This window comes from Prionailurus viverrinus, chromosome X (assembly GCF_022837055.1).
Source record: "Prionailurus viverrinus isolate Anna chromosome X, UM_Priviv_1.0, whole genome shotgun sequence".
Taxonomy (NCBI): Eukaryota; Metazoa; Chordata; class Mammalia; order Carnivora; family Felidae; genus Prionailurus; species Prionailurus viverrinus.
In genome coordinates this window covers 102505503-102533419 of record NC_062579.1, presented here as the reverse complement: position 1 = coordinate 102533419, position 27917 = coordinate 102505503, and the positions used below count along the sequence as shown (strand labels likewise).

The 27917-nt window shown below is 40.0% G+C and overlaps 1 protein-coding gene across 6 annotated transcripts in view; it reads left to right on the top strand.

Annotated features, from left to right (window-relative positions):
• Nucleotides 1–27917, top strand: part of MBNL3 (muscleblind like splicing regulator 3) — a 112311-nt gene that overhangs the window by 31005 nt on the left and 53389 nt on the right. For all 6 annotated transcript variants that reach the window (XR_007148924.1, XR_007148923.1, XM_047843774.1 and 3 more), the window contains one exon: nucleotides 12242–13110. Coding sequence is in view for 4 of the 6 variants with exons in the window: in XM_047843774.1 (XP_047699730.1) it covers nucleotides 12934–13110 (177 nt within the window). In the remaining 2 variants the exon portion in view is untranslated. The remainder of the gene's footprint in view (nucleotides 1–12241; nucleotides 13111–27917) is intronic.

Genomic DNA, 27917 nt, shown 5'->3' with positions numbered 1-27917 from the left:
CCTTGCTGCTTTGACTTCAGCATTTTCCTGGAGTTTTGCTTTTAAATCCCTGCTTTCTTTTCAGGTTCTTACTCAGCTCTGATCCTGAAGCCCTCGTGTAAAGAAATCTGTTTTATTTTTCCTTCTCTGTATTATTGGCATGCTCAGATTTTGATACAGCAAACTTACATATTAGCATTTGTTGTAGTATTATAGCTTCACAGTTTTTCACAATTTCTAAAACTTGCTTCAAAATTTTCACTTTGATTTGGATCACTTTTTTGTACAGAATTTTTATTATTGGGGGGAGGGATTTAGTATGCCCAAAGGCTTTTATGCCTCCCTTCTGCCAGCTGGATGCCAGATTTCTGGACCACATGTTTTCTTGAACGGGTGATTTTAAACCCTGCGTATCAAGCACTTTCTACCTTATTTGCCAGACATGCATGAGAAGATATATTCAAAAAATCATGAGCGATTCAGGATCCTCTGGCTTCCATGGATAGGCAATAATGAGCTTTCATATTGTAATTACAGGAAGCTGGGAAGAAAATTGAGAAACTGGAGATTTTTTAATTAGTATCCAGGACTCTATTATTATGACATTTGAGGATTTTAAATATTGAAAAAACTCAATAGCACTATTTGGTGACAAGTGTAGACTTGAGATTCGTGACAGATTTTGTTTTGAAATTAGACTGTAATGTTGCTCCTTAATATTACCTACTTCACAGTAGGTAATTGGAATGGTTGAATGAGATAATGAATATAAGACACTTAACATAGTGTCTGGTACAGAATAAGAGCTCCATAAATGTCAACGATTATTAATATCAAGGAATATCAATTGTTTTAATAACCAAGATACTGCTTTAGAGTACATCATAAAATGGGCTCAGCAAAGCAAATTTATACTCCTCATTGTGTTTTTAGTGGTTTGGGGGTGAACCCTACACTCACTCTTGGAATTTTTACTCAATAAAATTCCCCAGTATCCCAATTGATTGGAAATTGATGCAGAGAGTATCTTTATGGAATGTTTCATACATATGTTCATCCTGGCCAGAGGACAGCGGGAGAAATGGGCCCTCATGGGTAGAAACGTAGAAAGCGAAGCCCAAACCAAACATTTGGTTAAAGGAGAGGTATGTGAGCTGGTATGTTTTGGCTGGCAGCAGATTGTGGCCAGGAGCATCAGATGGTTAGAAGCAGGTAAACTGAGTCTGATTCTAAAATACTTTCAAAATTAGAGAGGATGAGGTAGATCTGATGGTAGAAACACACAGTCCAAAGTTTGGGCAGCCTCCAATAGAGAGGCAGCTGGGTCAAAATCAGGTGTGCAAAGAAGGTGGTATTCTCTGAAAGTGAAAGAAGATGTCAAAGAAGTTGCATTGCAATTAACGGAAGACACAGACCCCCAGGGGTCAATAAATCTCAGATTATAAAATCTCAGAGGCAAGGGACTGCTTTTCCCCAAAGACTCAAAGCTACAGAGAGGACCCTTCTGGTTTTCAGTAGTATGAAATGCCTCTACAGCCACATTAAATTGCAGTATGGGTATGAGTTCTTTCCAGTGAAAGAAACTAAATGAGACAGGATGGTTGAGTTCAAGTTCTGATCACAGGTTGCCAAGATAGAAGATATGATGAAATTGGATCACAAGCTCTTCATGTGTGCACTAACAATTTCAGGCATTTTAGCCAAGTAGATGAACCTTTCTGGGCCTCCATTCAAGGTCGAAGTAATCAATAGGTTACTTTGTTCCTCACTGGCTTTGAGCCAATGTTGCGAGCTCATTTAGAGTTATTTGGAGTATTTTCATATTTGATGTGAACTTGATTTTCCGCACCCTCCTTTTAAAAACCTGAAATCTGGATTTAAATCGCACACCTTACAGAAGGAGGCACAGAAGTTATTTCCCGCATTTTTTGAGGCAAACCGGAATTGAAATTGATAGATTTCACAGAATTATTCTTTTTGAAGATGAATATTCCATTTCACGGTTAAGGTGTTGCTTTCCATTTTCATGGTATAATTAAACCAATTTTCTCTCTAAATCCCCTCTACTTGTTGAGGTTGACCTTGAGAGACAGTTACATGTCTTCTTTGGTGTTAACAAAGGCATTGACTGCTTGGCCAAAATGCAATTAAAAGATGTTAAAAAGCTATCCTGGCTTACATTTCCTCTAAACTTTTCCATAAAGAAAGCCCCCTTATTTCTAATCCAGCAGAAATCTCTCTGAAATATCAAGAGAAAAATAGAATTCTTATTTTATTTAAAAAAATTTTTTTTAAAGATTTTATTTTTAAGTAAACTCTGCACCAGTCGTGGGGCTCGAACTCACCATCCAGCTATCAAGAGTCACACGCTCCACTGACTGAGCCAGCCAGGCACCCCTGGGCTTCTTATTTCAGAGGCGTTCAAGGAAGGATACTCTTAGGCCTGTGTGGAGATTGGGAGAAGCTGAATGTAAGATTCTGTCCTGGCTGTGTTCCCAACTCTTCACTACTAACTGTTTTTCGAGAGCAGCCCGCTTCCCAATCAACTCTAGCCAATTGGTTTATAGAGATATATTTCAGTCAGGTGTTATCATATGAATGACAAATAATGCCTCTAGCAGAAGTAACTTCAGACACAAAGGGTACAACTCGTATGTACGTGTGCCTGGAAAATCTACTTTCCCAGAAAACTCTCTTCAAGTGTACCAGAGGTTTTGACATTGACGTGTTAAACTACTGAATCCTTGAAATCAGGATACATTTGTTCCTCTCCCAACATTTTCAGCCACAAAGCTTTGTCCTCTATTCTTTTACTAGTTTTATAAGCACTTCTAATAGGGAGCGGAGATTTTGTATTGAGATTGAGGACCTTAATTTATTGGCTATAATACCAGTGATGAATTCAGGTAAGGAAGCCCTCACTAGATGCCTACTAGATACAGTGATGAATTCCTTTACACCATTAAATTGCTTAGATGCTACTTCCATTTATTTCTCTGATAAATGGTCATCCTTATGTGACTCACAAGTTTCCCTAGACAGTTACTTGACTGTTTATAAGTATTAAAGGATAAATAAACATTTAGTGATAGCTTTTGATTGTTGTTTTGCAGTGTGTGTGTGTGTGTGTGTGTGTGTGTGTGTGTGTGTGTGTGTCTTGGTAAAACAGGGAATTTTCAACCAAATCTTATCAGTGATTAATTGGCCTAGAAAATTCAATTGAATTCAATTCACTATGTACTTCGGGAGGAGCACAAACACTTTCAAACCCCTGGGCTGCTAGTTAAAGTCCTGTAGCAGGAATTTATAGGATGCCAGTTTAGCCAAAAAGTTACTATGTAAATTTAACTCCTGGCACCAGCTAGTTATGTAACAAAATGTAACTGGGAAAAAAAAAATCCTCCTTGAAATCTCCACCACATTCATTAAAGGAATTTCCATTATGGAGATTAAGATTGAAAAGTATTTGAGTCAGGTCAGAAAATAGGAATACAGTTACATGTCCTTAATGGCCGGGGTCACTGACAAACGGGTAGTTAGCAAAATGCAAACAGGAAGCTGCACTTTTCAGTTTGTTTCTCTACCTACTTTTCATGCAGGTCTGACTTAATCACTACCTGGCCTGGCCTAACACGGCCTGTGAAGTGGGGAGGATCACTATGAGCTTTAGTTCTTCCGGAGTATGTCGGAGGCATACTTTGCTCTGTGTGGTGGGCTCCTTAAATAAAACAATTTTCCAAGGGCACATCATTGTCACTACTACATTTATGGCCACTAAATGTCTACTCTGCTTAAAATCTTTGAGGGAGGCTTCCTATCTCCGTAACAAATGTATACTCCTCAAGTGGCTCTCTGCGTCCTTTGGAAACTACCCACACATTATTTCCCTTCCGCAGTGTGAACTAGCCATTCTAGCCAGCCCCTGTCTGCCCGCCATCTTACAGTGCAACTAGTGTTCTCTTTCCTTGCCCTCATTCACATGGTTTCTCTTTCCAGGAGTGCTCTCTGCCCCTCACCTCCCACCTACGTCCTTCTCATTTTGTAAGGGCCAACTCCACTTTCTCCTCTTTGAAAACGGATGACTATGCCAGGCCTGAGTGACATTCTCCCCTCAGAGTTCTCACTGCGTTTGTTGTTAGTGTTCCTGAAGTTTCCTCTCAATGATCTACATTGTTTGCTTTGCTTTCACATTATGTTGTTCTTGCCTCCCCAACTCAATAGAGGCTTCTTCGGTTCAGAAGCGATATCCTTCACCTCTCCTGATTGATTCCCCAGAAGCAGTGACACAAGTCTGTGCATACAGTTGGTATACAATAAATGTTTATTGGTTGATATTTTCACACATGAACATTTTTGAAGGCCTCATTTGCTTGAATTTTAGAGGGTGATAATAAATATTTTTTTTTACTAAATTTTTTTAATCTTTATTTTTGAGAGAGAACAGGGCAGGGGCAGAGAATTAAGGAGACACAGAATCCAAAGCAGGCTCCAGGCTCTGAGATGTCACCACAGAGCCTGATGCAGGGCTCAAATTCATGCACTGTGAGATCATGACCTGAGCCACAGTTGGACGCTCAACTGACTGAGCCACACAGGCGCCCCTAAATATTTCTTAAATGGATAAAATGAATAATGGATATGGGTTTTTTTGTTTATTTCTGCCCCTCCCCCTCCCCATCCATGGCCAGCCAATACCTAGATCCATGCCTGGTCATATTACATGCCCAATAAATATCTGTTGAATGAATCTTTGGCAAAATCATCCTGCATATAATTAAATGCCATCAGTCTTAGGACTCATTTTTTATCTCATTCATCTCAAACGCTTGAGCATTATAGGATTTGAATTGGCAAATATGTTACATTCCCATTGACTTCAAGTTCAAATCCAGTTCATGAGTGAAGAACTTTTAATGCCACTGGGCCTCCTGTCCCATGAATGCAAGCAAGCAATTAAGCAGTGTTGTTTAACAATAACTGTGTTTAGCATCCAGGTTTTAGTGTATTTATATTAAATTGGATTTGTTTAAACTATTTAAATGGCATTTATTAGTGAGTTCTCATAATTTCATGTATTATTGAAAAGAGGCATACCTTTTCAAAAAAAAAGGGGGGGGGCACCTGGGTGGCTCAGTTGGTTAAGCATCCAACTTTGGCTCAGGTCATGATCTCACAGTTCATGAGTTCGAGCCCTGCGTCAGACTCTGTGCCGACAGCTCAGAGCCTGTGGAGCCTGCTTCAGATTCTGTGTCTCCCTCTCTCTGTGCCCCTCCCCTGCTCACACACTCTTTCTCTCTCTCTCTCTCAAAAATAAACATTAGATTTTTTTAAAAACATAGGTGAACTCCTCAGACAAAACCATATGTATGAACTGAGGTGGGGAGGGTCTCTTAATTGCTTTATGAAATGGGATAACTTGGCTTACCTGTTTTTTGTAAAAGGTATATTAAATGTATTGCCCTAGGAGTATTGTGGGGGGAAATGCAATGAAGCTTTAAAAAGAACAAAAAACAAAAAACAAAAAAACTTGGGCCGCCTGGATGGCTCAGTTGGTTAAGAATCTAACTTCAGCCTAGGTCAGGATCTCCCTGTTCCCGAGTTCGAACCCCATGTCAGGCTCTGTCCAGCACTGTGCTGACAACTCGGAGTCTGAAGCCTGCTTCCGATTTTGTGTCTCCCTCTCCCTCTGCCCCTCCCCCATTCGTGCTCTGTCTCTGTCTGTCAAAAATAAGTACACATTAAAAAAATAAAAGAAAATTTTTTAAATTAAAAAACACTTAATGAGAAAGCTCTGCACAGAGGCAAAATATCCTTATTTTCACAGCCTTTTCTTTCAGACAGTAAACTGTTTTCCATAGGATGCCTATGAGATCATCTGCACTGCTGAACACTCCTCATATGCCTTAAAGAACGTGTATTGGTGGACCACTCACCAAAGCACATGAGGGAAATAGAACTTGAAGCAAAATCGAAAGCTTGAAAGCTTTTCAACCTTGTCAACTTGCCAACTCAAGCAGTGTGTGGCCGGTGTGGCATATATTCGTAGAGCCAAAATAAATGGTCACGAGAAATTCCAAGGTAGTGTAGATGTAAGGAAAGCTTAAAATGGAAGGAAAGAAAACATGGCTTTCATTGTTTACTCAGGAGGTTGATAAAATGCATTGGAAGAAATGCCTCCTCAGATATTGCTATAGGTGCCAAATGGTATCTTTGTGATCTTCGGAACCAGCCTTTGGCAACGTTTCCGTGTTCTGTGCTGGCTTGGGCACCAAAGAAGAGAGGCGGAGACAAGGAAAGTGTAGGAGAAGTGGCCTTGCAAACAGCTTTGGAACGAGTTACTATTTCCATTAGATCCGTCAGATACAAAGTATCTATTTCTTTTGTTTTGCCTTCAAGGCGAACTTCATGAGAGAAGGTATGGATCCTTTAAAAAGCTATAATCTACTTTTTCAAATGAAGCACTTAAATAATGAACCTAGTGTATCTATAATTGTAAAGTAAAAACATTTATACTTTCCTTATGTCTTCTCTAGAATTCTTATAGATGAGCATTAATTAATAGTCAAAATGAACTCTTTTATTTCCAAAGGGGAATACATAGGGAATGTTTCTTCCCTGTGGATCCAAGTGAAATCACCTCCCAGTTCAGTTTCATCACACCAATTATTGGGCAAAAACATGCCAAAGATTAACCTACTCTTTGAAGATAATAGAAATCATTTGGGTATCCCATATTTTTACTCTAAATCCAGGAAAAGATCTTACCGCAATCAAATGAGCAGGAATAGACCATGCCTGATAGAAACTGAATGCTCTAGATAACAAGAATGCCAGGTATTAGCAGCCCGATTTGAAAGCTAGAATTGCGAGAAAATGTTCGACTTTACAGGTCCCATTGATTTGAAACCGACAGAGGTGGCCAAAGCTCAGCCAGACTAGAGGGTGTTCAATGGACAAACCTTGCTTGCTGGCATGGTAAACAGAAGGGTTAATGTCAAATTCCCGTTTACTCTTTGACCTTTCAAAATAGGAATCCTGGGGACGGCTGCAAGGCTGTAACTTCCCATGAGAAGAACTCAGTAAGACATGATGTCTATCCTCAAGGAATTTACAGTTTAGTAAGGGAGAGAAGTTAAGGGCCTATAATGAGGAAGAATGTTGATGAATGGGATATCTGCCATAACACAGGCACAGTATTGTGACATGGTTAAGAGAGGACTCCGGACTCAGACTGCCTGGGTTTGAACCATGGCTTGATCACCTACGAGCTATGGGAAGTTGTACAAGTTAAATTAATTCCTCTTCCTCTACCTCTGTTTCTCCCATCTGTAAAATGGGACCATAATACCATCTCCAAGAGGAATCCAGAGAGCCGTAAGACTTGGTGTGAGTAATTTTGAGGTCTTCCTTTTGGGGATGCATTTTGATGCAGTAGTAGTATTTGAGTGTGTGCTTAAGAGTGTTCCTAAGTCATAGTGCTTGGTGTAACATTGATGGAGAATTAGAAGCCTATGCTGACGTTGGAAGACCTACTGTCTGCCTCCAGCTCTTCATAAACTCTCATAACCATTTCACTTCTTGGTGCCTTAGCTTTCTTCTACATTTAAATGAGCCTAGGAAACTCCATGACGGCTTGGACCTTATCTTGTTCCACATCTAGAACAGTGACTTGCTCATAGTAGATGCTGGATAAATATTGGTGCAGCACAACTCACGGAAATTAACAAGATGTTGATACAACAGACATGAACATAATTTTGAGAAGGAATCATAAGCACTACACAAATATGACTGTTTTTCTTGTTTAAGATTCCCAAGAGAGGGGCATCTAGGTGGCTCAGCCAGTTAAGTGTCTGACTCTTGATTTCAGCTCAGGTCATGATCTCACAGTTGTGAGATCCAGCCCTGCATCAGGCTCTGTGCTGACAGCGTGGAGCCTGCTTGGGATTCTCTCTCTCTGTCTCTCATTCCCACTCCCTCTGCTCTCTCCCCCATTCATGCCCCCCCTCTAAAAAAATTAAAACGAAAGATTCCCAAGAGAGATAAGAAATAAGAAATGATCTCTACTACGTTTCTCTGCCAGGATCTAAGCATGAGATTTGAAGTCAGATCTTGCCTCAAGTTGTTTAACCTCTTTGGGCTTCATTTTCTCATTGGTATTTTTGGGTGATCCCTCCTGCTTTGTACTATTTTTTAGAACTCCCAAGATCAAGGAAATAAAAGCACTTGTGAACTAGCAAATACCAAGAAATGGTAGCTCTTCGTGTTCTACATTAGAGGACCGTAAATCATAAAAAGCAAACTTGTGGAGCGCCTGGGTGGTTCAGTCAGTTGGGCGTCCCAACTTCGGCTCAGGTCATGACCTAATGGTTGGCAAGTTTGAGCCCCATGTTGGGCTCTGTGCTGACAGCTCAGAGCCTGGAGCCTGCTTTGGATTCTGTGTCTCCGTCTCTGTCTTCTACCTCTCCCCTGCTCGTGCTCTGTCTCTCAAAAATAAATAAACATTTTTTTTTAAAAAGCAAAATTATATTCCTGTTACTCAACAGTAAGTTAGTAAACATAAAGCTGGATTGTTCCCCACAGTTTATCTTCTTTAAAATACAAGGGGAAATGGCCCCCTCCATCTTTTGTATACGGACAGAGGAGCAGAGCTACATGAGAGAAGTGTCTCTCTCTCGGCACACCAGCTCCCTTTAGCTGTTGCACCTCACTTCTTCTGTGCCAGCTCCAAATCCAGTTCCAGGTGTGAAGGAGGACATGCGCTGGCTAGGACCGTTTGGAAGAGTTGGCCAGGGTCCCCTCAGAGGTGCCAGGCCAATTTCAAAAAGAAGAAAATTCCTTCTCCCTTTGCCCCATGTTACATAAAACGCATGGCCAGAGTCCAATTTCTGTTTGCATTTTTCTTTTCTAAAAGTTCAAAATTCAAATTCATTATTTGTTATCTGTTTCTATACGCGATGGACCTCTGGAGAAAAATCTTCCTCCAGACCCTCACTGTTTGCGTTCTAAGCAAATTGTGTGTGTGTGTGTGTGTGTGTGTGTGTGTGTGTGTGTGTGTGTGTGTATTCCTTTTTGGTTATTTTTCTTTCAAATGTGTTCAGGCAGCCTATATAATTTAGTTGTAGGATTAAATTTGAATCTATTTTTAAACATAAACTTATAAACTTGGATAATAGTCTCTTTTAGAGTACTTTCCATAATATACTAAGTCAACTACAGTGTGGAAACTAATTTGCTCTTGAAATTCCACTTAGTGACACTACTTAGAATTTGTGTCTAAGGAGGATCTAAGAAAGAATCCAAGAAAGGAGAGTCTAAGGAGAATTGGGGGTAGCCACGTCTATCACTCATGAGACATTTTTTTTGGTTATAATCTTTTGATTTCTTTTTAATATGATAGCTTTATTGATATGTAATTCACATACTATCCAATTCACCCATTGAAAGTGTACAATTTTGTGAATGGGTTTTAGCATATTTAAAAATTGTGCAACTGTTACCACTATCTAATTCCAGAATATTTTCATCACCCCCCAAGGAGACCCTGTACCCATTAAGCAGTTACTCCCACTTTCTCCTTTCCCCATAGTCCTCACAACCACTCATTTGCTTTCCAACTCTGTGGATTTGCCTTGTGGATATTTCATATAAATGGAACCATATAATACGTGGCCTTCGCGACTGGCTTCTTCCACTTAGCATAATGTTTTCAAGGTATGTCCCGTGGCGGAATAATATTCCCTTTTGTGGGTATATCACATTTTGTGTATCCAGTTTATCTGTCAGTGGACACACAGGTTGTTTCCACCTGTTGCCTATGGCGAATCGTGCTGCTAGGAACGTGAGTGCGTAAATATCTCTTTGAGGCCCTGCTTTCAGTTGTGTGGGGCATATACCAGCAATGTGTGATTGTTCCGATTTCTCCAATTTTTCTCATTTTTATTATGGCCATGCTAATGCATGTGAAGCAGTATCATACTGGGGTTTTCATTTACATTTACCCCATCTGGCTAATTTTTTTTAAATATCGTAAATATTTTCCTAGAGGTCATTGCCTGACAGCCTTACCCTTCTAGAACATGACCCCACATGGAACATATTGCAAAAGGGCCCCCAAACCAGCAACAGCAGTCACAGACTTGCTGCACAAAAGCCCTGCACTTTGCCCCTTAGGCCCATGTTCAGTGAGAAACTAACTTGTATTCAGCATTCGTGATTGGTTGTTATGTTTTCCACAAGGGAGCTGGGCAATCCACAATGGCAGATACTGTGGCTGGAAGAGAAGTGATAGTAGAAGTGACAGGTGACAATCTGCCACTGAAGGAGGAAAACTGTGATACTTCCTAGGACATTTATGACCCCACGTCTTCAACTAGAGGTCAAATTATGTTCAGTATTTTGTAAGAAGGCAAAACTACATATAATACGCTTTATTTTATTTTTTAAGTTTATTTTTGGGAGAAAGAGAGAGAAAGGAGGGGGGAGGGAGGAAAAGAGGGAGGGGCAGACAGGGAGAGAGAGAGAGAGAGGGAGAGAGATCAAGAAGGCTCCACACTCAACACGGAGCCCAAATTGGGGCTCGATCCCACAACCACGAGATCATGACCTGAGCCGAAATCAAGAGTCCTATGTTAACCACTTGAGCCACCCAGGTGCCACTACATATAATACATTTTAGAAAGGTTTCTGTAAAGAATGACTTAGAGAAATACGTTTGCCCTTGAATGATCGGATAAGCTTGCATGAATTGTCTAGATACTTAATTTCCCACTGATATCTAAAAACTTAGGTAATATTGAGTCTCATCTTGAATGCAGAAAAACAAACAGAAAATCCAAACCCTGTAAAGATATTGTTCAAAAAATTAAATGTTCTCAAGAACGTATTTCTGCTTTTTGGATGAAGTTGACAATTAGTTGGTTTGCCTGATACTCAGAGCTTACTTTTACCTGACAAAATCCCTGCTATTTCAGTATGTGTTCACATCATGATGCTAATAAATTAACTTCTTATCTACTCTCTCAGCTGAGTTCCTGAAAATTGTTGCCGGTTGACACTGGGTTAAACTGCAAACCTTAAAGCTGCACAGTATTTAATGTATGACTGAACCATGCTTTCTGTCTCACTCATTTGTATATGCTGAAACTTCCTTCTGATTTGTTCCAATATCCCTTTAAAGGGACTAAGAACTAATAGAACATACAGAGAACAAAAACAAAACAAAACAGGTGCCTGAGTGGATCAGTCAGTTAAGCCTCCAACTCTTGGTTTTGGCTCAGGTCATGATCTCATGGATCCTGAGTTCAAGCCCCACATCGAGCTCTGTGCTGACAGTGTGGAGCTTGCTTGGGATTCTCTCTCTCCCTCTCTCTCTGCACCTCACCAACTCACGCTGTCTCTGCCTCTCTCAAAATATATAAATTAACCTAGAAAAAAAGAAAACCAGCATCTTTTCAAAGGATTTTTTTTTCTTATCTGAAGCACATTTTACATGTCACATCCTCTCCCCTACCACATTTACCACTGGGGGTCCAGCGAGTTCTGTCATGACCATTTTACGTGATTGTCAACAATTACATCTCAAATATACACATAGAGTTACCTCTGAGAGCAAGTTAAATTTTCTTAGGAATTCCTGTTCTGGGTTTTGAGAGCAGATAATCAAACCTTCAATCATACCACAGTAAAGGCAGGATAATGACAAGTCTTCGGTAGCCTCTGGAAACTGGAGACGCACAAAAGGGGCTGTCCTGTCCAGCTCTGGCATTTGCTGTGCAGTGAACCCCCAAATGAGTTTCTGTCCCCAGACAGATAAAAATGAAACCATCATTTTTCCTTTTTAATTGGGCTTTTGCCCAGTCTTGTATTTCAACAGCAAATCTATGTGGCTGCCTCATTTTACTCTACACTGGGAAATGCTCCTTTTATTGACAGTGGGCAACTGTTGCACTGGCGGTATCTACATGCTCCCTGGTTTTTTTTAATGTTTATTTTTGAGATGGGGGTGGGGGCAGGGACAGAGAGAGAGGGAGACACAGAAGCCAAAGCAGGCGCCAGGTTCTAAGATGTCAGCACTGTGCGGGGCTCAAACCCATGAACTGTGAGATCATGACCTGAGCCGAAGTCGGACGCGTAACTGACTGAGCCACCCAGGCCCCCCTAGATGCTTCCTGTTCTAAATAGGCTATGATACTTCTTTTCCAAATCTAAGGTTTAAAACAGAAGTATTATATCAGCTGATTTTATTTTTGTTTTCTTTCAGGTTTCTGAAAAGTGCCTTTTCTGAAAACTACTGCTTGGATTCCACTCTAGAACTGTCTCTTTACGACCCCCCCCCCCCCGACCTGTCCCTCTCCCAACCTGGTGTGCTTGTAGTTCACTCTCAGTAACGTGCCCATTCTTTTTTCCCTTTGATTCTCCGTTTTCACGGTCATTTTCCCTCCTCCTGATTTTGCAGCAATTTTTTTTACAGTCCTGACATCCTTACCAATATTAATCATTAAATCAAAGAAATAGGAAGAAAAAGTTTTCTCCCCTTGATCTGAGACCATTCCACAAATTGAAGGGCAGCCAGCAGCATATGCTTTTTGCACGAGTAATTGAAAACATCAACCGGAGAGCACAGAATTCTTTTGAAATCCTGCCAGTTATTTGAAGGAACTTCAGCAGAGGAACAAATTAAACACTCAATATCTTAACCTTTCTGGTTGCCTTCTTAGGAGTTGGTCTCTAATTTGATTTTTAGTTACTCCGGTACAAGTTTTATTTTGTGATTGGCTCTTTGTTTGACTAGACCAAATTTTGGCTTAAATGAAAACGTAAGTGCTAACAAAGAAGCATTTCACCAAAGCAACCTGTTATCTCTTCACATTTAGCTTGAATTCATTTTTGACCTTTTAACAGCAGTAAAGCTGTCCTAGAGAGGGTGCCCTTAATTTTAACTTTGCTTTCAATATGACGGCTGTCAATGTCACCCTGGTTCGTGACACCAAGTGGCTGACTTTAGAAGTCTGCAGAGAATTTCAGAGAGGAACCTGCTCGCGAGCTGATGCGGATTGCAAGTTTGCCCATCCGCCGAGGGTTTGCCACGTGGAAAATGGTCGTGTGGTGGCATGCTTTGATTCTTTAAAGGTGAGTCTCCTCTACATGCATGTAACACCCAATTTAAATTTCTTGATGTCTGTGTGATGTGCTTTTAAATTAGTAAAGTTAACAATAGCATGGACATGGTAAGTTTTGTTTGTTTTTTAAGACAGGCTATGGACTTTGGGTTTGTAGAACTAAGCCAGATTACAGCTAATCTCATCAAAGCCCAGTGATCAGGATAGAGTTGAAGAAAAAGAAAATGAAAGAATTTTTGTAGGAGTGAGAAATTGCAGCCTTACCATACTTTTACTTGTCTGTATATGGTTTAAATTGTGAACACAGTGATCATAATTCTCATAGAACCTAAAGAAGCCCTTTGCTGAATTATAGCTTGTTACCTATGTTATCAAATATACTTGTCAGGGGCCCATCAGCTTTCAGAAGACAAGTCAGACTGAACGAGTATGAGGTGGAAATCTCACCATGTGGGAGGAAACGTGGGGCTAGAGCTCACAACCCTGAGATCTTCCTACTGAGCCAATCAGGTGTCCCAAATAACTGGTAGTTTTATTTCATATTTTTATTCTCTGTTTGAGTAAGCTCTAGGCCCAGTGTGGGCCTTGAACTCACAACCGCAAGACCAAGAGTCACATGCTCTACCACTGAGCTGGCCAGGCACCCCCCAACATTTTAAAGTTTCTTAGTCAAGTATATTTTGAACCTTTAACTTAAACATTGTTAGCAAACTAGGTTCACTTAATTTTCTTCCTGAACTGTTGATTAACCAATTTCAGATTTATGAGGACATTTTATAAGAAATGTCCTATTGCCAGGGTCATCGAACCTGAACATTATGTACTAGAGTATAAACAAAATATGAGGGCCAAGGAGATATTATGTAGAATGGAACATGTATGATTGCGGAACAAGAGAATGCACTGATCTTCATGTTTTATTCATAGGTATCTTTAAATTAAGGATAAAGATGCATATATTAAAGCATAGAAGTAAAAGTGGTAGTCGATTCCTGGTTGAAATTGATAAGATTCGCTACGATGCCTTTGAGATTTATTTTTGTCAAAATACATCGAAATGAATTAAGCTTAATAAGAAACTTTTCAATTTTTTGATATTGTTTTAGCCTCATCATGACCAGTTTGACCTCATTAACATTTTTGTTTGTGGCTTCATCAGTTAAAGGAGACGTATTCCTTTGTGTGATCATTTCTTCAGAGAGCATTTTATCAAGGGACATCCTACATAACTAGTTACCTTAGTTTATTTTGTGGTTACTAGTTTTTGTTGCAGACCCTCCCAGTTCAAGAATGGAAACTTGTTAGTTTTTAAATGTATATTTGTTTTGAGAGAGAGAGAGAGAGAGAGAGAGAGAGAGAGGGAGGGAGGGAGCAGGGGAGGGGCAGAGAGAGCGGGAGAGAGAGAATCCCAACATGGGGCTGGAACCATGAGATCACGACCTGACCCAAAATCAAGAGTGGGGCACTCAACTGACTGAGCCACCCAGGTACCCCTAGAAACTTTAAAAAAAAAACAGTAATTTTTACCATGGAAAATGTCTGAATTGGTCTTATTTGCAGCACATATTATAATTAAAGAGCTTATTCTCTTTACACTTCATATCACTCAAGTTTCATCTACAATTATTTCGTGTATTACTTAAATCTCCTGCTGCATTGCTGGGCAATGCCTTGAAGCAGAAAAGAGCATGGGGCTAGTTTGGGGAGGGAAAGGAGATGTCTTTCATCCAGTCCACCTAGAGGGTCTGGCACAACACTCGGCAGTGTGCATATGTTGTTTCAGGCGATCTGGGGTATGGTCCCAGCCTCACTACTGTGGCTGACCTCAGCTACTCAATCTGATAAGGCTTAAATTACTTCCTCTCTGCCAAACTTCCAGGATTACTCTGGAGAGTCCACGAGGTGACATAAATGAGAACTGATGTATCACTCTAAGAGTGAGTTAAATGAAAGATTATTTTCTCGCAGTTCACTAAGATGTTTGTTTTAGGAGTTCTTCAGAGCAGTTCTATTTAGTTAGGGCTTGTTATCGAAAACTGCAAACGCATGTTCCAAATAGACATGCCCTAATCCAGTTGCCACAAGTATCTTCTTAGTTCTTCAAGCCGAGTATCACCGGGTTTTTTTAGTTTACTCTTTGATAGAGAGTTCCTTGCAGGCTTTGCAAATTCTATCTTTCCAGACGTGTAGTGGAAGGAGATATGTGATCCTTCTAATCACTGGTATACGTTAGGTCAGTTCACCCACTTAAAGAGTGCCATAAAGGAAACATTCTGAAGAAAAGTAATAAAGCAATTGTTAACAAAACACATACTGCACCACCACTTTAAAGCTTGGAAAATGTTTAATTCAGAGACCACATAGATAATAGGCAATGAATAGTAACAAGCCATTTAATTATTTAAATACATGTCTACTCACTGCATCCAGTGTTTTTAAAACAATTTTCACATTATGTTAATATCTTGATGACCAATCACACAGGATGAAGACGATTTACACAATCCTCACATTTTCAAATTTTAATGAAAACTTTAATATTTCAAATACACAAAGCCTTTCAAACAATTAATTAATTTGCCTCTCAGACGGCACATTTGTCACAGTCTCATGTCTGCCCAAAAGGTTTGTGGTTCTCTGCTTTAATATTATTCCGTATCCATGATATGCATGAATGCTATACAAAGTTGAGGGTAATTGAACTATGTGGATTGTATGACTATCATATCTATAATACACAAATAACATACCTTTGTGTTTATTGCAACATTTACTACCCTCCTTGAGTATGTATAATTGAAACACCTTTGAAATGCATCTGTGCACTGTTTCTATTTCCATGAGTGGTCAAATAATTGAAGCAATCATTTGATGAGTTTTGGGCTGCTGCTCTTGGTTTTCTGTGTTTTGTTTTTGTAAGGATTCCATTAGCACTAGGTACTCTACCAGATGATGATGGTACTTTGCCTTCGTAATAGGCACAATAGACACAATGTTCTACACTTACCTCATAACGAGGGAATGTTGTACAAATAAGGAGGGCAAGCTTGATGGCTAATTGTGCGTTGTGCTGAAGTGCTGAGCCCATCACGCCATGAATGTTGAGTGTTCATTGATGAAGGTTGTACCATCTTCAGATAGAGATCTAGACTGTGCAGCCCATAGATTAATTTCCAGCTACATAAAAGAGTCTCGTGTCATGTGGATATGAGGCTGTTTTAGACCCAATTGCCTAGTCTGCTTGGCACAATTTATTTCAGAATCTCTCCAAAATATTGCTTAACCCATTCTGTGCCAATTTCTTGTTATGACAGGTTGCCACTGAGGTAGCTTGATTCTTTCAGTGAATGTCCCTTACATTTAATGCAAGATCATCAGTAAAAATACTACACTAGAATCTTTGTGATTATTTCCATAGCCAAGACTGTTACCTTCATGTATTCCACTTCAACGGCGTCATGATGTCTTGAAGTCTCCGTCCTATACTTGAAGCAGTGTAACATTGACCACCTATTATCCAAGAAGGATGCGAATGCTGTCGTTATTTCATTATGGCAGATCAACACCCATTACATCTGCCCACCCTACTCCCCCTGTTTGAGTAGTTTTGTAACGAAAATTCCTGGAAAAGACCTTAGCAGCAGGCATAGTCAGACGACAGTCGTGTCAACCCATCTACATTCCCAAAAGATGGGAACCGAATGCAGAACACACGTAAAATAGCTGCACACTGTGTCTTCAAACATCGCATATGATCACAAACATAATCCCGTTTTGACAAGCGAAAGCTGTTGTCTAGGCATATGGATGTGAGTCTATCCTTGTGGGTCAGATGGTCCTGAGTTACCTGTATATTCTCTATCAGTATCACTAGTCACAGCAGTTTTCACTAGTTGAAAATTTGACTGAATGTTGACCTCATCCCTGTTTTCTAAGGGAAAGCTTACTGGGAGCAGAAGACTCCTGGCAGCATAATCCCAAAGGTCACTGGATTATGCAAGACTGAGAACCATGGATCAGAGAGGTCTGACTGCACTATGAAGATCCATAGATAGCACCTATCGTCCTGAGACTCATCGAAAGTAACTTTGTACTTAAGGATCTCTACCTTCTGTAACACTGACCTTCAAAAGGCAGTAACTTTGGCTGGTAGAAGTCAATGCTGTTTTGGACATTTCAAACACTTCTGTTGAAAGAAAAATGGAATTACTATTAGTACCTAAACAAGTACATATTGATAGCTCGGCCTAACTTTAAAAATTTTTTATTTTGAAATAATTTCCAGCTTAGAGAAAAGTTGCAAAAATAGTACAAGGAGTTCCTGCATACCCTTCACCCAGCTTATGGTAATGTCAACAATTTACATGCCTTGCACAGCCCAGTTATCAAAACCAGGAAATTAACACTAGTACGATGCTATTAACTAAACTAAAGACTTTATTTGAATTTCACCAATTTCCCTGCAGTGTCTTTTCTCTATTCCAGGATCCGATCCAGGATACCACATTGCACTTAGTTAGATCCCCTTCCTCCCCTCCAATCTGTAACAGTTCCTCAGTCTCTCCTTATCTTTCATGACCTTGACACTTTGGAGGAGTACTGGTCAGTTATTTTGTAGAACGCCTCTCAGTTTGGGTTTGTCAAACGCTTTCTCATGGTTTGATTAAGCTCATGCATTTTTGGCAAGATAACCACAGGGAAGATGTACAGCATGTCCCAGAGCGCATGATGTTGATGTATCTTATCACTCATTATGTTACCTCAATCACTTGATTAGCGTGATGTCTGTTGGGTTTCTCTGCTGTAAGGTGATCAGTTTTCCTTTTGTGCAGATTGACAAATTAACTTCTTCATTTATTCATCATCTCCTACAACATGCTGTTGATTATGAGGGGCATGCTAATATGTAAGCTGTTAAAATGTGAACAAGTGTCTATGTTAGAAGTGATGCGTAATGGACTTCTATAATTATGGTCAATCAAGAAGGGGAGGGAGGCGAAAATAGACCAAGGGCAGGACTGAGAAAGAAGCAGTGACAGGCCACCAGAATGACAGAACACTGGAGAATGAGAAGCCCAAAAAGTTTTGTGATGTGTGTGTCACTGTCATCTGAAGTGTGACCTACTGAAGGGTGACCCTTGTGCTGAAGTCAGTGCCCCTGGCCACCTCTAAACTTATGATCCTCTTGCATCAGGAAACAGGTGTTCTGCCTTTGTTTCCAAGATAAGTAATATTTCCCCCAATTTTAAATGAAGGGGAATGAAAATACAAAAGAAATCTTCAGAATCATGCACAAGAAGGTAATAAAAATAAAATGTAATGAAAGGTAAGGAAAATGGAAACATCATCCCCACTACACCGATATCGTTAACATGTCTAAGTGTTTCCTCCATCTTTTATATGACTGTTTCTATGTCTCATAAACTTTGCCTTACCTCCTGCATCCTCACAGACCTCACTCCCTCACTCCCTCCCCCAACCATCCTGGAGACACAGCCTCTCCTTATCCCTCCTGCCAGCCTCATGTTCTTCCCAGGGTACCAAAAAAAAAAATCTGGATACTGCCTGATTTCTCATTGAGTCTTTTAAAAAATATACCACTTATTGGGATGATTTTTCTGGTCAGAAAATAAAAACATCATTTCTAGAAAACTTTAATATAGAAACAAAGGCTTTTTATTCTAGAGAGAGGGAGAGTGCACATAAGCGGGCGAGGGGCAGAGAAAGAGAGAGAAGAGAGAGAGAATCTCAAGCAGGGTCCACACTGTCAGCACAGAGCCCAACGCGGGGCTCAATCTCATGAACTGTGAGGTCATGACCTGAGCCAAAATCAAGAGTAGGATGCTTAACCCACCCAGTCACCTAGGCTCTCCAGATTTGTTTAAAAACAAATCTATCACTGTGTTACCTGATGTATCTCTTCAACATGTATGTCCTTTCAAAATTTCTTTCAATGACAACCGTTTCTTTAAAAAGAAAAAAGGTTTCAATCATTCCATGGAATTCCAAAGGCTTTTCATAACTGTGAAAAAATAATATTTTAGAAACATAGTTAATGTAAAAGATACCATGTTTCAAATAATATGCAGCCATCAGAAATTATGCTTCTGAGAAGTATGCAATCATAATGAACTTTATCTTCTATTGAATGCCTCCTTTTTTCCAGAAAGTCACCCATGCTGACTCTAATCCTCACTACAACCTTGTGTAGGCTTTACCACTGGATGGACCAGGTTTTGCCAGCTGTGTGGTCTTGAATAAGTACCCAACCTTCCCGTCCTTAAGTTTCCTCAGCTGTGAAAACAAAGAACCTACTAGCACCAACCTCTGGGGTTACTGAGCATTCAAATGAGACGATCCACATAAGGCATGTGGAACGGAGCCTGGCTCGTCATAAGCACTCAGGAGATGTCTATGTTCATCAAGTAAATTCTGGTTGCCCTGGCAATTTAAACATGAAAAATGAGGTGCAACCATGACAGTACTCGAAGAACGTGTAGCTGAACACTTTGATAATCCTGGGGGTGGAGGAGACCTTCTAAGCATGCTATCAGAGGCAGAGACATCAAACAAAGAATTATTGGAACCAGGGGCACCTGGGTGGCTCAGTCAGTTACGCATCCGACTTGGGCTCTGGTCATGATCTGGCGGTTTGTGAGTTCAAGCTCCGCATCAGGCTCTGTGCTGACCCACAGAAACCTGCTTCAGATTCTATGTCTCCCTCTCTCTCTACCCCTCCCCTGCTCACGCTCTCTTTCTCTCTCTCTCAAAAATAAAGAAGCATTGGGGCGCCTGGGTGGCGCAGTCGGTTAGGCGTCCAACTTCAGCCAGGTCACGATCTCGCGGTCCGGGAGTTCGAGCCCCGCGTCAGGCTCTGGGCTGATGGCTCAGAGCCTGGAGATTCTGTGTTTCCCTCTCTCTCTGCCCCTCCCCCGTTCATGCTCTGTCTCTCTCTGTCCCAAAAATAAATAAACGTTGAGAAAAAAAAATTTAAAAAAAATAAAGAAGCATTAAAAAAGAAGAATTATTGGGGGCACCTGGGTGGCTCAGTCGGTTGAGCCTCCGACTTCAGCTCAGGTCACGATCTCACAGTTTGTGGGTTTGAGCCCTGCGTCAGGTTCTGTGCTGACAGCTTGGGGCCTGGAGCCTGCCTCGGATTCTGTGTCTCCCTCTCTCTCTGTCCCTCCCCCGCTCGTACTCTGTCTCTAAAAATAAATTAAAATGTTTAAAAAAAATTAAAAAGAATTATTGGGACCAACCACACAATAAAAATCATGGCTGAAAACACCAAGAAGTTAGAAGATAAGCAATAATTTGGGGGGGGGGATGTAACTAATTTGACAGACAAAAAGGTCTTTAATATACAACAAGCTTTACAAATTAAATAAATACAAACACTTAAAGGTATTTTCGTAGAAAAACAGGCAAAGGATAGAAAGAGTCAAGCAAGGGAGTCCAATGTGGCCAATTTCTGCATGGGGACATTTTGATGAGCCCCACCGGCACAGCTGCTGTGACGCAGCCGCCCCGTTCCAGCTGTCTCCATCACAGTGCACTCCCCCACCCGCCCTCTCTCCCCAGCCTGCAGTCCAGAGGACTCTCACTTTGTATTTTAGTGCTTTCTGCACTATTTACATTTTCTTCTACAAAAGTGTTACTTCCAATCATAAAAAATAAAAATAAAAAATATTTTGTACAGCGTAAACCTCCAAGGAGAAACTAAAATCATCTTTATAAAAGAAGTTTTATGGTATTAAATATAATGTTTGCATACTCTAATCCTGAGAGAAAAGTTGGGAATTCCGTTGAGCATTTCCTCTACAGTCTGGAACTGAGACTAAGGAATCTTTTGTGCTTTAAATACTTTCCTTCCCCTCCATTCAGTGTCAGATAGATAGGTAGGTAGGTAGACAGACAGACAAACAGTTGCAATTTATTCACCCAGTCACTGGATAGGTACTTATGGAACACCTGTCGGGTGCCACGCATCGTGTTAGGCACGGGGACCTAGCAGTGAACTAGAAACAGTCCCTGCCCCCTTGAAATAGACAGTCTGGTTGGGGGAGGGGTGAACAGAAAGGAAGTCGATATTCAGGTGGATGACATATTGTCAGGTGTGAAGAAAAATGAAGCAGGGAAAGGACACAGAGAATGGCAGGGGCTGCTGTTTTGGATTAGTCAGGAAGGCCACATTATCTAATGTGATATTTGTGGAGAGGTGTGAAGGAGGTGAGCGAGTGAGCTATGAGGATTTCATTCCAGGCAAAGAGAACAGTAACAGCAAAGGCCCCGAAGCGGGACTGAGCCTGGCGTGTTTGATGAACCCTGAGGTCACCAGGGTGGCTGGAGCAGGGGGATGAAGGGGGACAGCGGTAGGAGATGAGGTCAGAGAGGTCATCAGTGGAAGGAGATCACGTAGGGCTGTGTACATCATGGTAAAGACCCAGAGAGCATGTCCCGTGTAGCCTCAGATGAGGAAGGACACTGGAAGCCTGTGCGAGACGTCACTGACTCTCCTGATGTGTAGCCTTTTCCTGCCGCTTTTGCTCTGTGTTTGTTGCTGCAATAAATCTTAGCCATTGAATCTTATAAGTCGTCTGGCAAATCACCAAGCAAAGCTCTTCCATACATGACTCTTTTTCACACGTTATTTACTTGATGATTGTTTTACTTTTTATTTTTTAGAAAATGTTTGAGTGTGTTTCCCTTTTTTTAAGCTGTAATTTTTGAATGGATAGTATATTTTAATAATTCAAAAAAATAATAATATTTCATTGTTGTTAAATATATACGTCACATGTATCATCGTGCATGTGATATACATATATATACATCACCACATCAATTGATGAATAGATTAAATGTGTTTTATACATACAGTGTAATATTATATAGTTATAAAAAGGAATGAAGTATTGATATATGCCCAATGTGGCTCAACCTTGAAAACATTACGCTAAGTGAAAAAGCCCAGTTCAGAAAGACTATATATTGTATGATTCCATTGATATGAGGTGTCCAGTGTCAGCACATCCATAGACAGAAAGCAGATTAGTGGTTTCCAGGGGCACTGGTGGGAAGGAGAGAATAGCTAAGGGAGCAGGGGCATGTGACCGCTATTGGATACAAGTTTTCTTTGGGGGATGATAAAAATGTTCTGGAATTAGATAGTGGTAATGTTTTCACAACTTCATGAATACACTAAAAACCACTTTTAAAGTGGTTTTTAAGTGTGTACACTTTAAAAGAGTGAACTTGATGGTACCTGAATATCTCAGAAAAGTAAAAAAAAAAGAAAACAACTAAGCATAAAAAGTACGCAGTGAAAAAAACAAAGGGTATGCAGTGAAGTTTACATCTCTCCTTTTTTCTGCAGCTAACTCTTGACCCCCCAACTAATGTATTTGGTTTTCTCTCTCCCATAGATACTTTATGAATATAATGCAAATATACACTACCTGTTCTTACTTTTTTACACAAATAGCGGCATACTGTTATCGTTGCTTTTTTTTAGTTACAATGTTAAAAGGATAGGAAAAGATATACCATGCTGACAATAAAAAGAAACCTAAAAGTGTGATATTTATATTACATATATATGTGTGTGTGTGTTTTATATATATATATATATAATATATATATATATATTTACATTACATTTATATTAAGGATAAACATAATTAGACACAAGTACTGGGCTCTGGTTAGTAAATCTGTTACTCCCAGGCATATGTACGCACTTTATATGGATGCTGAGGTTGAACAAATAGGTGGATAGAGAATAGATAAAGATAGCCAGGTTCCTCATCATCCGAGAAAAGAGTTAAAAATAAGGAAAAGGGGAAGGCTAGAATGAATCCTGTGGTGTGGATCAGAGTGGAGACATTGGTATGTTTAATTTCATGTGTACACAGATAGATACAGAAATAGACATGGAGGTGAGTGTATGCATGGGTTACTGTACATGCTTATATCTCCTAGCTCTGTCTGAGGAGGACCTACAAGCAAGGACACCCCAATAATAAAAAGCACACCTATCACCCAGATCTTGGTTTCTAAGACGATTCTTCAATAAAGGGATCAGGGCTCCTTGGAGTCATAACTGATGCTGGACCGAGGCAGGGAAAATAAAAGATGAGCCTGTAATGTCTTGTGATGCCAGAAAGTAAGTGCTCAAAAAAGACTGGGGCATGACAAGGGGACACAGGAGTCAGTCTCAAGGAGCTCGTAATGACCAAAGTGTCAGGGTCACGAATGACTGAGCAATTGTCACAGAATGGAGGAGGCTAAAGAGACATGGACAAGTTAATGCAATGTGAGACTGTGGATTGCATCCTGGAACAGAGAAAGGACATTTGGGGGAAAATTGGTGAAAATCAAATTAAGTCTCTAGTTTAGTTAATATTGCACTAGAGTTAATTTCCTGCTTTTGATAACACTGCTATGTATGGTATGTAAGTTGTTGACATGACCGGAATCTGAGTGAAGGGTATGTGCAGATTCTGTGTACTATTTTTGCGATTTTTCTGTAAGTCTGGAGTTATTTCAAAATTAAATGTTTCTAAAAGTTAGCTTTTTTGTTCTTACACAAGCATCTCCTGTATTCTGATGCTCAGAAATGCAGTGGGATATTGTTTCTTTTCATTTTGCTTTCTTCTTTTTTCTCTCTTCAACTTTGAGTATGGTAATGAGAAAACACTAAAATTCGTGCCATGGCCGATCCTGGGACTGACCCCAACTAGTTGGATGAGTCAGATAGTTAAATAGTTAAGAAAGCATTCATTCCCATGGTAGCACTTCAGAAACCTAGAAAATCAAGAATTTCAGCTGTACAAGGAAGACCACTGAGTTCAAACTGTTACCATTTACAGATAAGGAAAGGGGCGATGCAGTGAAGGAGAGTAGATTGCCCAAGGTCAAATACCCAGTCACCACAGAGCCCGAAGACTCCAGCATTCTTCTAATCATTTCACGTTTTTCCCCCCTGTGGAGAAGAAGGAAATGGAGAAAACAACAATTAGATTATTAGTTTACTAAACCAAAATCATCCTGCCCTTACCTCAGTCAGACTGTGTCACATGACACTGGGGGGGCACTGTCTGCGAAGTTCTGTGTTTCTCCTTCCCACTTTTTGTACTTCAAAAGGTCAGGGGAAGCCAACTTTGCCTTCCCTAGTCCATCCCTCATTTCTTGTTTCACGGCATTGCATTTAGATGAAGACTTTAAATTAAGGTTCATATTTAGGTCTTTGACAGTCATTGGGGCTATACATTTTGAGAAGAGGAGGAAAGGCTGGGCGGTTTTTATTTGTAGACCAAGTTAACTAACAGTGATTTATTTAGTTGATTTAATTGCTTTATTTCATGGCTGAGAGTCTGGACACCAAACTATGTCAACTCCCTTGTCTATCTTTCTCCCCAAGCCCTGCTTTAGTAACTTAGCTAGAGTTGGGGATTATAACTGGCTGTGGATCATGTATATCTTTGCTGCATGGAACTCTCATGTCCGGTTGTATTATACACTCATTATTAGCACAATGGCTAGCTGAGGAGGTACCTGTCACAGTGCTGCTGAAAATCTTGTAGTAGTAGTTCATCCTTATTATGGGTCAAATATTGGTTTGTAGAAATCACTTGTGATCTAACCCAGCTCATTTTAAATGGTGTTTTATGGGAGCATAGCTGAAGGTCATTTCTGTCTCCACCTCAAATCCAAGGTCGCCATTGGCTACCAGGTGAGAAAGAACTTACGATATGGCCACGGTTGTATTTTTCAACCAGTTTGATGCCATTAAGACCAACCCCTTCCCACAGGAACCCTGATTAGTATGAGAGATCTGAACATCAGAAGTTTGAGAGCTATCTATCATACGTCAACTCTTTTGTTTGGAAGAAACTTATAGGTTAGAAAAATCCATACCTGATCCTACTTCATTATTAGATAATTCACTTTATGTCGTGGAGCTGTGTGAAGTCATTACAGATATTGTCTTTTTCTCTATTGTAACTTTTTGTGAAATGTGGATAGCGGGTACTTCTGTGCATCTGGAAATAGCAATTAGTTTTTCAAGGAACATGACTTTATTCGTAGAACATCATTTACTTACTGCTCTTTTTGCCCTTACAGATTAGCTTTCTGCTTGTCATGTCCCTGAGCTTACCCTCTTTTCCTCTGTCTCAGTTTGCTGCTTCATTATTGACCTGTAGGGTTGTATATTCCAGAGGAATCTTAGCTATCCGCTGTTTCCTCATTATCTCTAAATAATCTTTTCATTTTCTTCCGTATTTTCTCCTCTCCGTAATCAGTTTTCAGTTTCTTAAATTGATGATTTCTGTCGTTGCTGCTGTAGAATCCAGATTTGCCATCCTGCTTGGGTTTTCAATGCTTCTATTTCTGTGCCTTTTGTTGTCACCACCGGGTCAAGTTTTACTGCTAGATGTAATTAGAAGTTGAATGTGCTCATTTTCCTGTGTTTCCTGATATTGTTTTCTTAAAAGTCAGTAAATGATTCCATTTGTTCTTCAACCTTTTATTCTTTAAATCATCTCCACTAGTTGGACTCGGCTATCTTGTCTCCAGAATGATTTTTTTTTTTTCAGTATCTTGTTTGTGATGAGTTTGCATAATCTTGCTTGGTTTAATTTGTGATTTATTTAAGTGTGGTGGATATGGCTAGAGAATCCATCAATTTTTGCAGGTATAACTTGGTCAGAGGCATTTAAATGTTTGCTGTAAATTGCTTTTTTTTCTGTCATAAGTGGGCACATGTTTTTTTTTTGTTGAAACTCAGATTTTTATTTGCTCACAGGAAATTGGTAGAGAAGAAATTTGCCTTTTGCTCTTACCCATGTTCTTGTGGGTACACAGTGGACAATGAACGCAGTTTCCACACTGTGGAAACCACCCGTAAGTTTGAAAATGGAGGGGCGCGTGAGCGGCTCAGTAAGTGTCCGACTCTTGGTTTCAGCTCAGGTCATGATCAGGCTCTGCGCTACTGTGCAGAATTGACTTGGGATTCTTCGTCTCTCTCTTTCTCTTCCCCTCCCCCACTCATGCCCCCTCTCTGTCTCTCTCAAAAATAAACATTTTTTTTAAGTTTGAAAAGGTAGAGCCCACGGCGATATAATTGTTGAATATGTGTTGAATATGACAAATTCCCTAAACTAAGACATATCCTGTGTGTCAGCCATGATTTGCCAACTAACTATACAGTAGTAAGGTTCTAATTTCTGCCTTTAGCACACAGAAATGCAAGCAAGAAACCTTTCTCTCTGGAACTTTGAACTTTTCACCCATCTTTTTTATGCATCTAGGTACACTGAGTACACAGCAAGCATTGTAGTATCAGTCGGTTCTTGTCGATTTTTTAGACAATAAATAAATAAATACATAAATAAATAAATTTGGAGACTACATTTTTAAAGGTGACATTTTTTTTTAGACCAACCACATTGTCACATTGCCTTAAAATTTTTGTTTGTCCTCTTTGTGAAAGATAGTAACACTGAAGGAACACTTTGAGAATGTTTGATGTCTTTAGGAACTCTGTGTTCTTGTTTGAAACATTTGATAAATACCTATCTCAGAAGTTGTTTCTCTGTTGTTAATGTTTGTGCCTATCACATGTTCCATGAAACAAACTTAAAATTTTTACAGCTTCTGTAGAAACATGATCTGTAGAGTTTTTGCAATTTCCTGGTCATTTTGCTTTTTCTGTTCGCCAGAGAAGCATTCTATATGGGAAATCTTAACATATGAGTAACTGACAATTTTTGAAACCTTGTCTGTGTTTATTTTGCTAGTACCCCAGTGGAGGAAGGATTTATATTTTTTCCCTACTTTACGAAGATAGAATTTGACATACAACACTGTTTAAGGTGTACAACGTGATGATTTGACACAAGTATATATTGTGAAATGATTACCACAATAAGGTTACTTAACATTTGGGTTACTTCCATAATTACTTTTTTGTGGTGAAAATATTTAAGATTTACTCTCTTAGCAATTTTCAAGTATATGTCAGTTATCATTCACTAAGGTCACCATGTGGCATATTACATCCCCAGAATTTACCTGTCTTATAACTGGAAATTTGTATCCTTTGACCACCATCTCCCCCCCGCCTCCCCTCCCCCACCTCCAGCCCCTGGTAACCTCCATTCTACTCTATGTTTCTGTGAATCCATCTTTCTTAGATTTCTTGTATAAATAAGATCATATAGTATTTGTCTTTCTGTGTCTGGCTTATTTCACTCCGGGTCCATCCATGTTTTTGCAAAGGGCAGGATTTCCTTCTTTCTCGTGGCTGAATATTATTCCATTGTATATATTTTGGAATATTGTCTTCTTTTTCAGAGAAGCCTTAGAAGTCATCTTGATAGGGGCGTGCATGGGTGCTTGGGGGAAACTACAGATGTAAACATGGAAATAGCTGAAACAAAGCATGGTATCAGCGAGTAGCATAAACAGAGAATGCTGCCTTGTAATGACATCTCAAACAAGGGCTCCTTGTGTGGCCTTGGGCAAGACATAGGAATCCTACTACCTCTTTTTCTCTTCCTACAGGAGCAAGCAATAGCACTCAGTTTGTAGGACTAGTGGCTGTGGTTTTACCACAAGGATTTTATACATGTCAGGGGTCATTTAATGCTGAAAGTCCTGTTAAATCCATTAAGAATTCTATATGCATTCAATTCCCCAAAGACATGATTCATTCAACAAGCATTTATTGAAGCCCATTACTTGCTAGGCACAGGGCTCTGTACTGTGCAGAATACAGTTATGGAAGACATGGTCCCTGCCTGACCTCTTAGC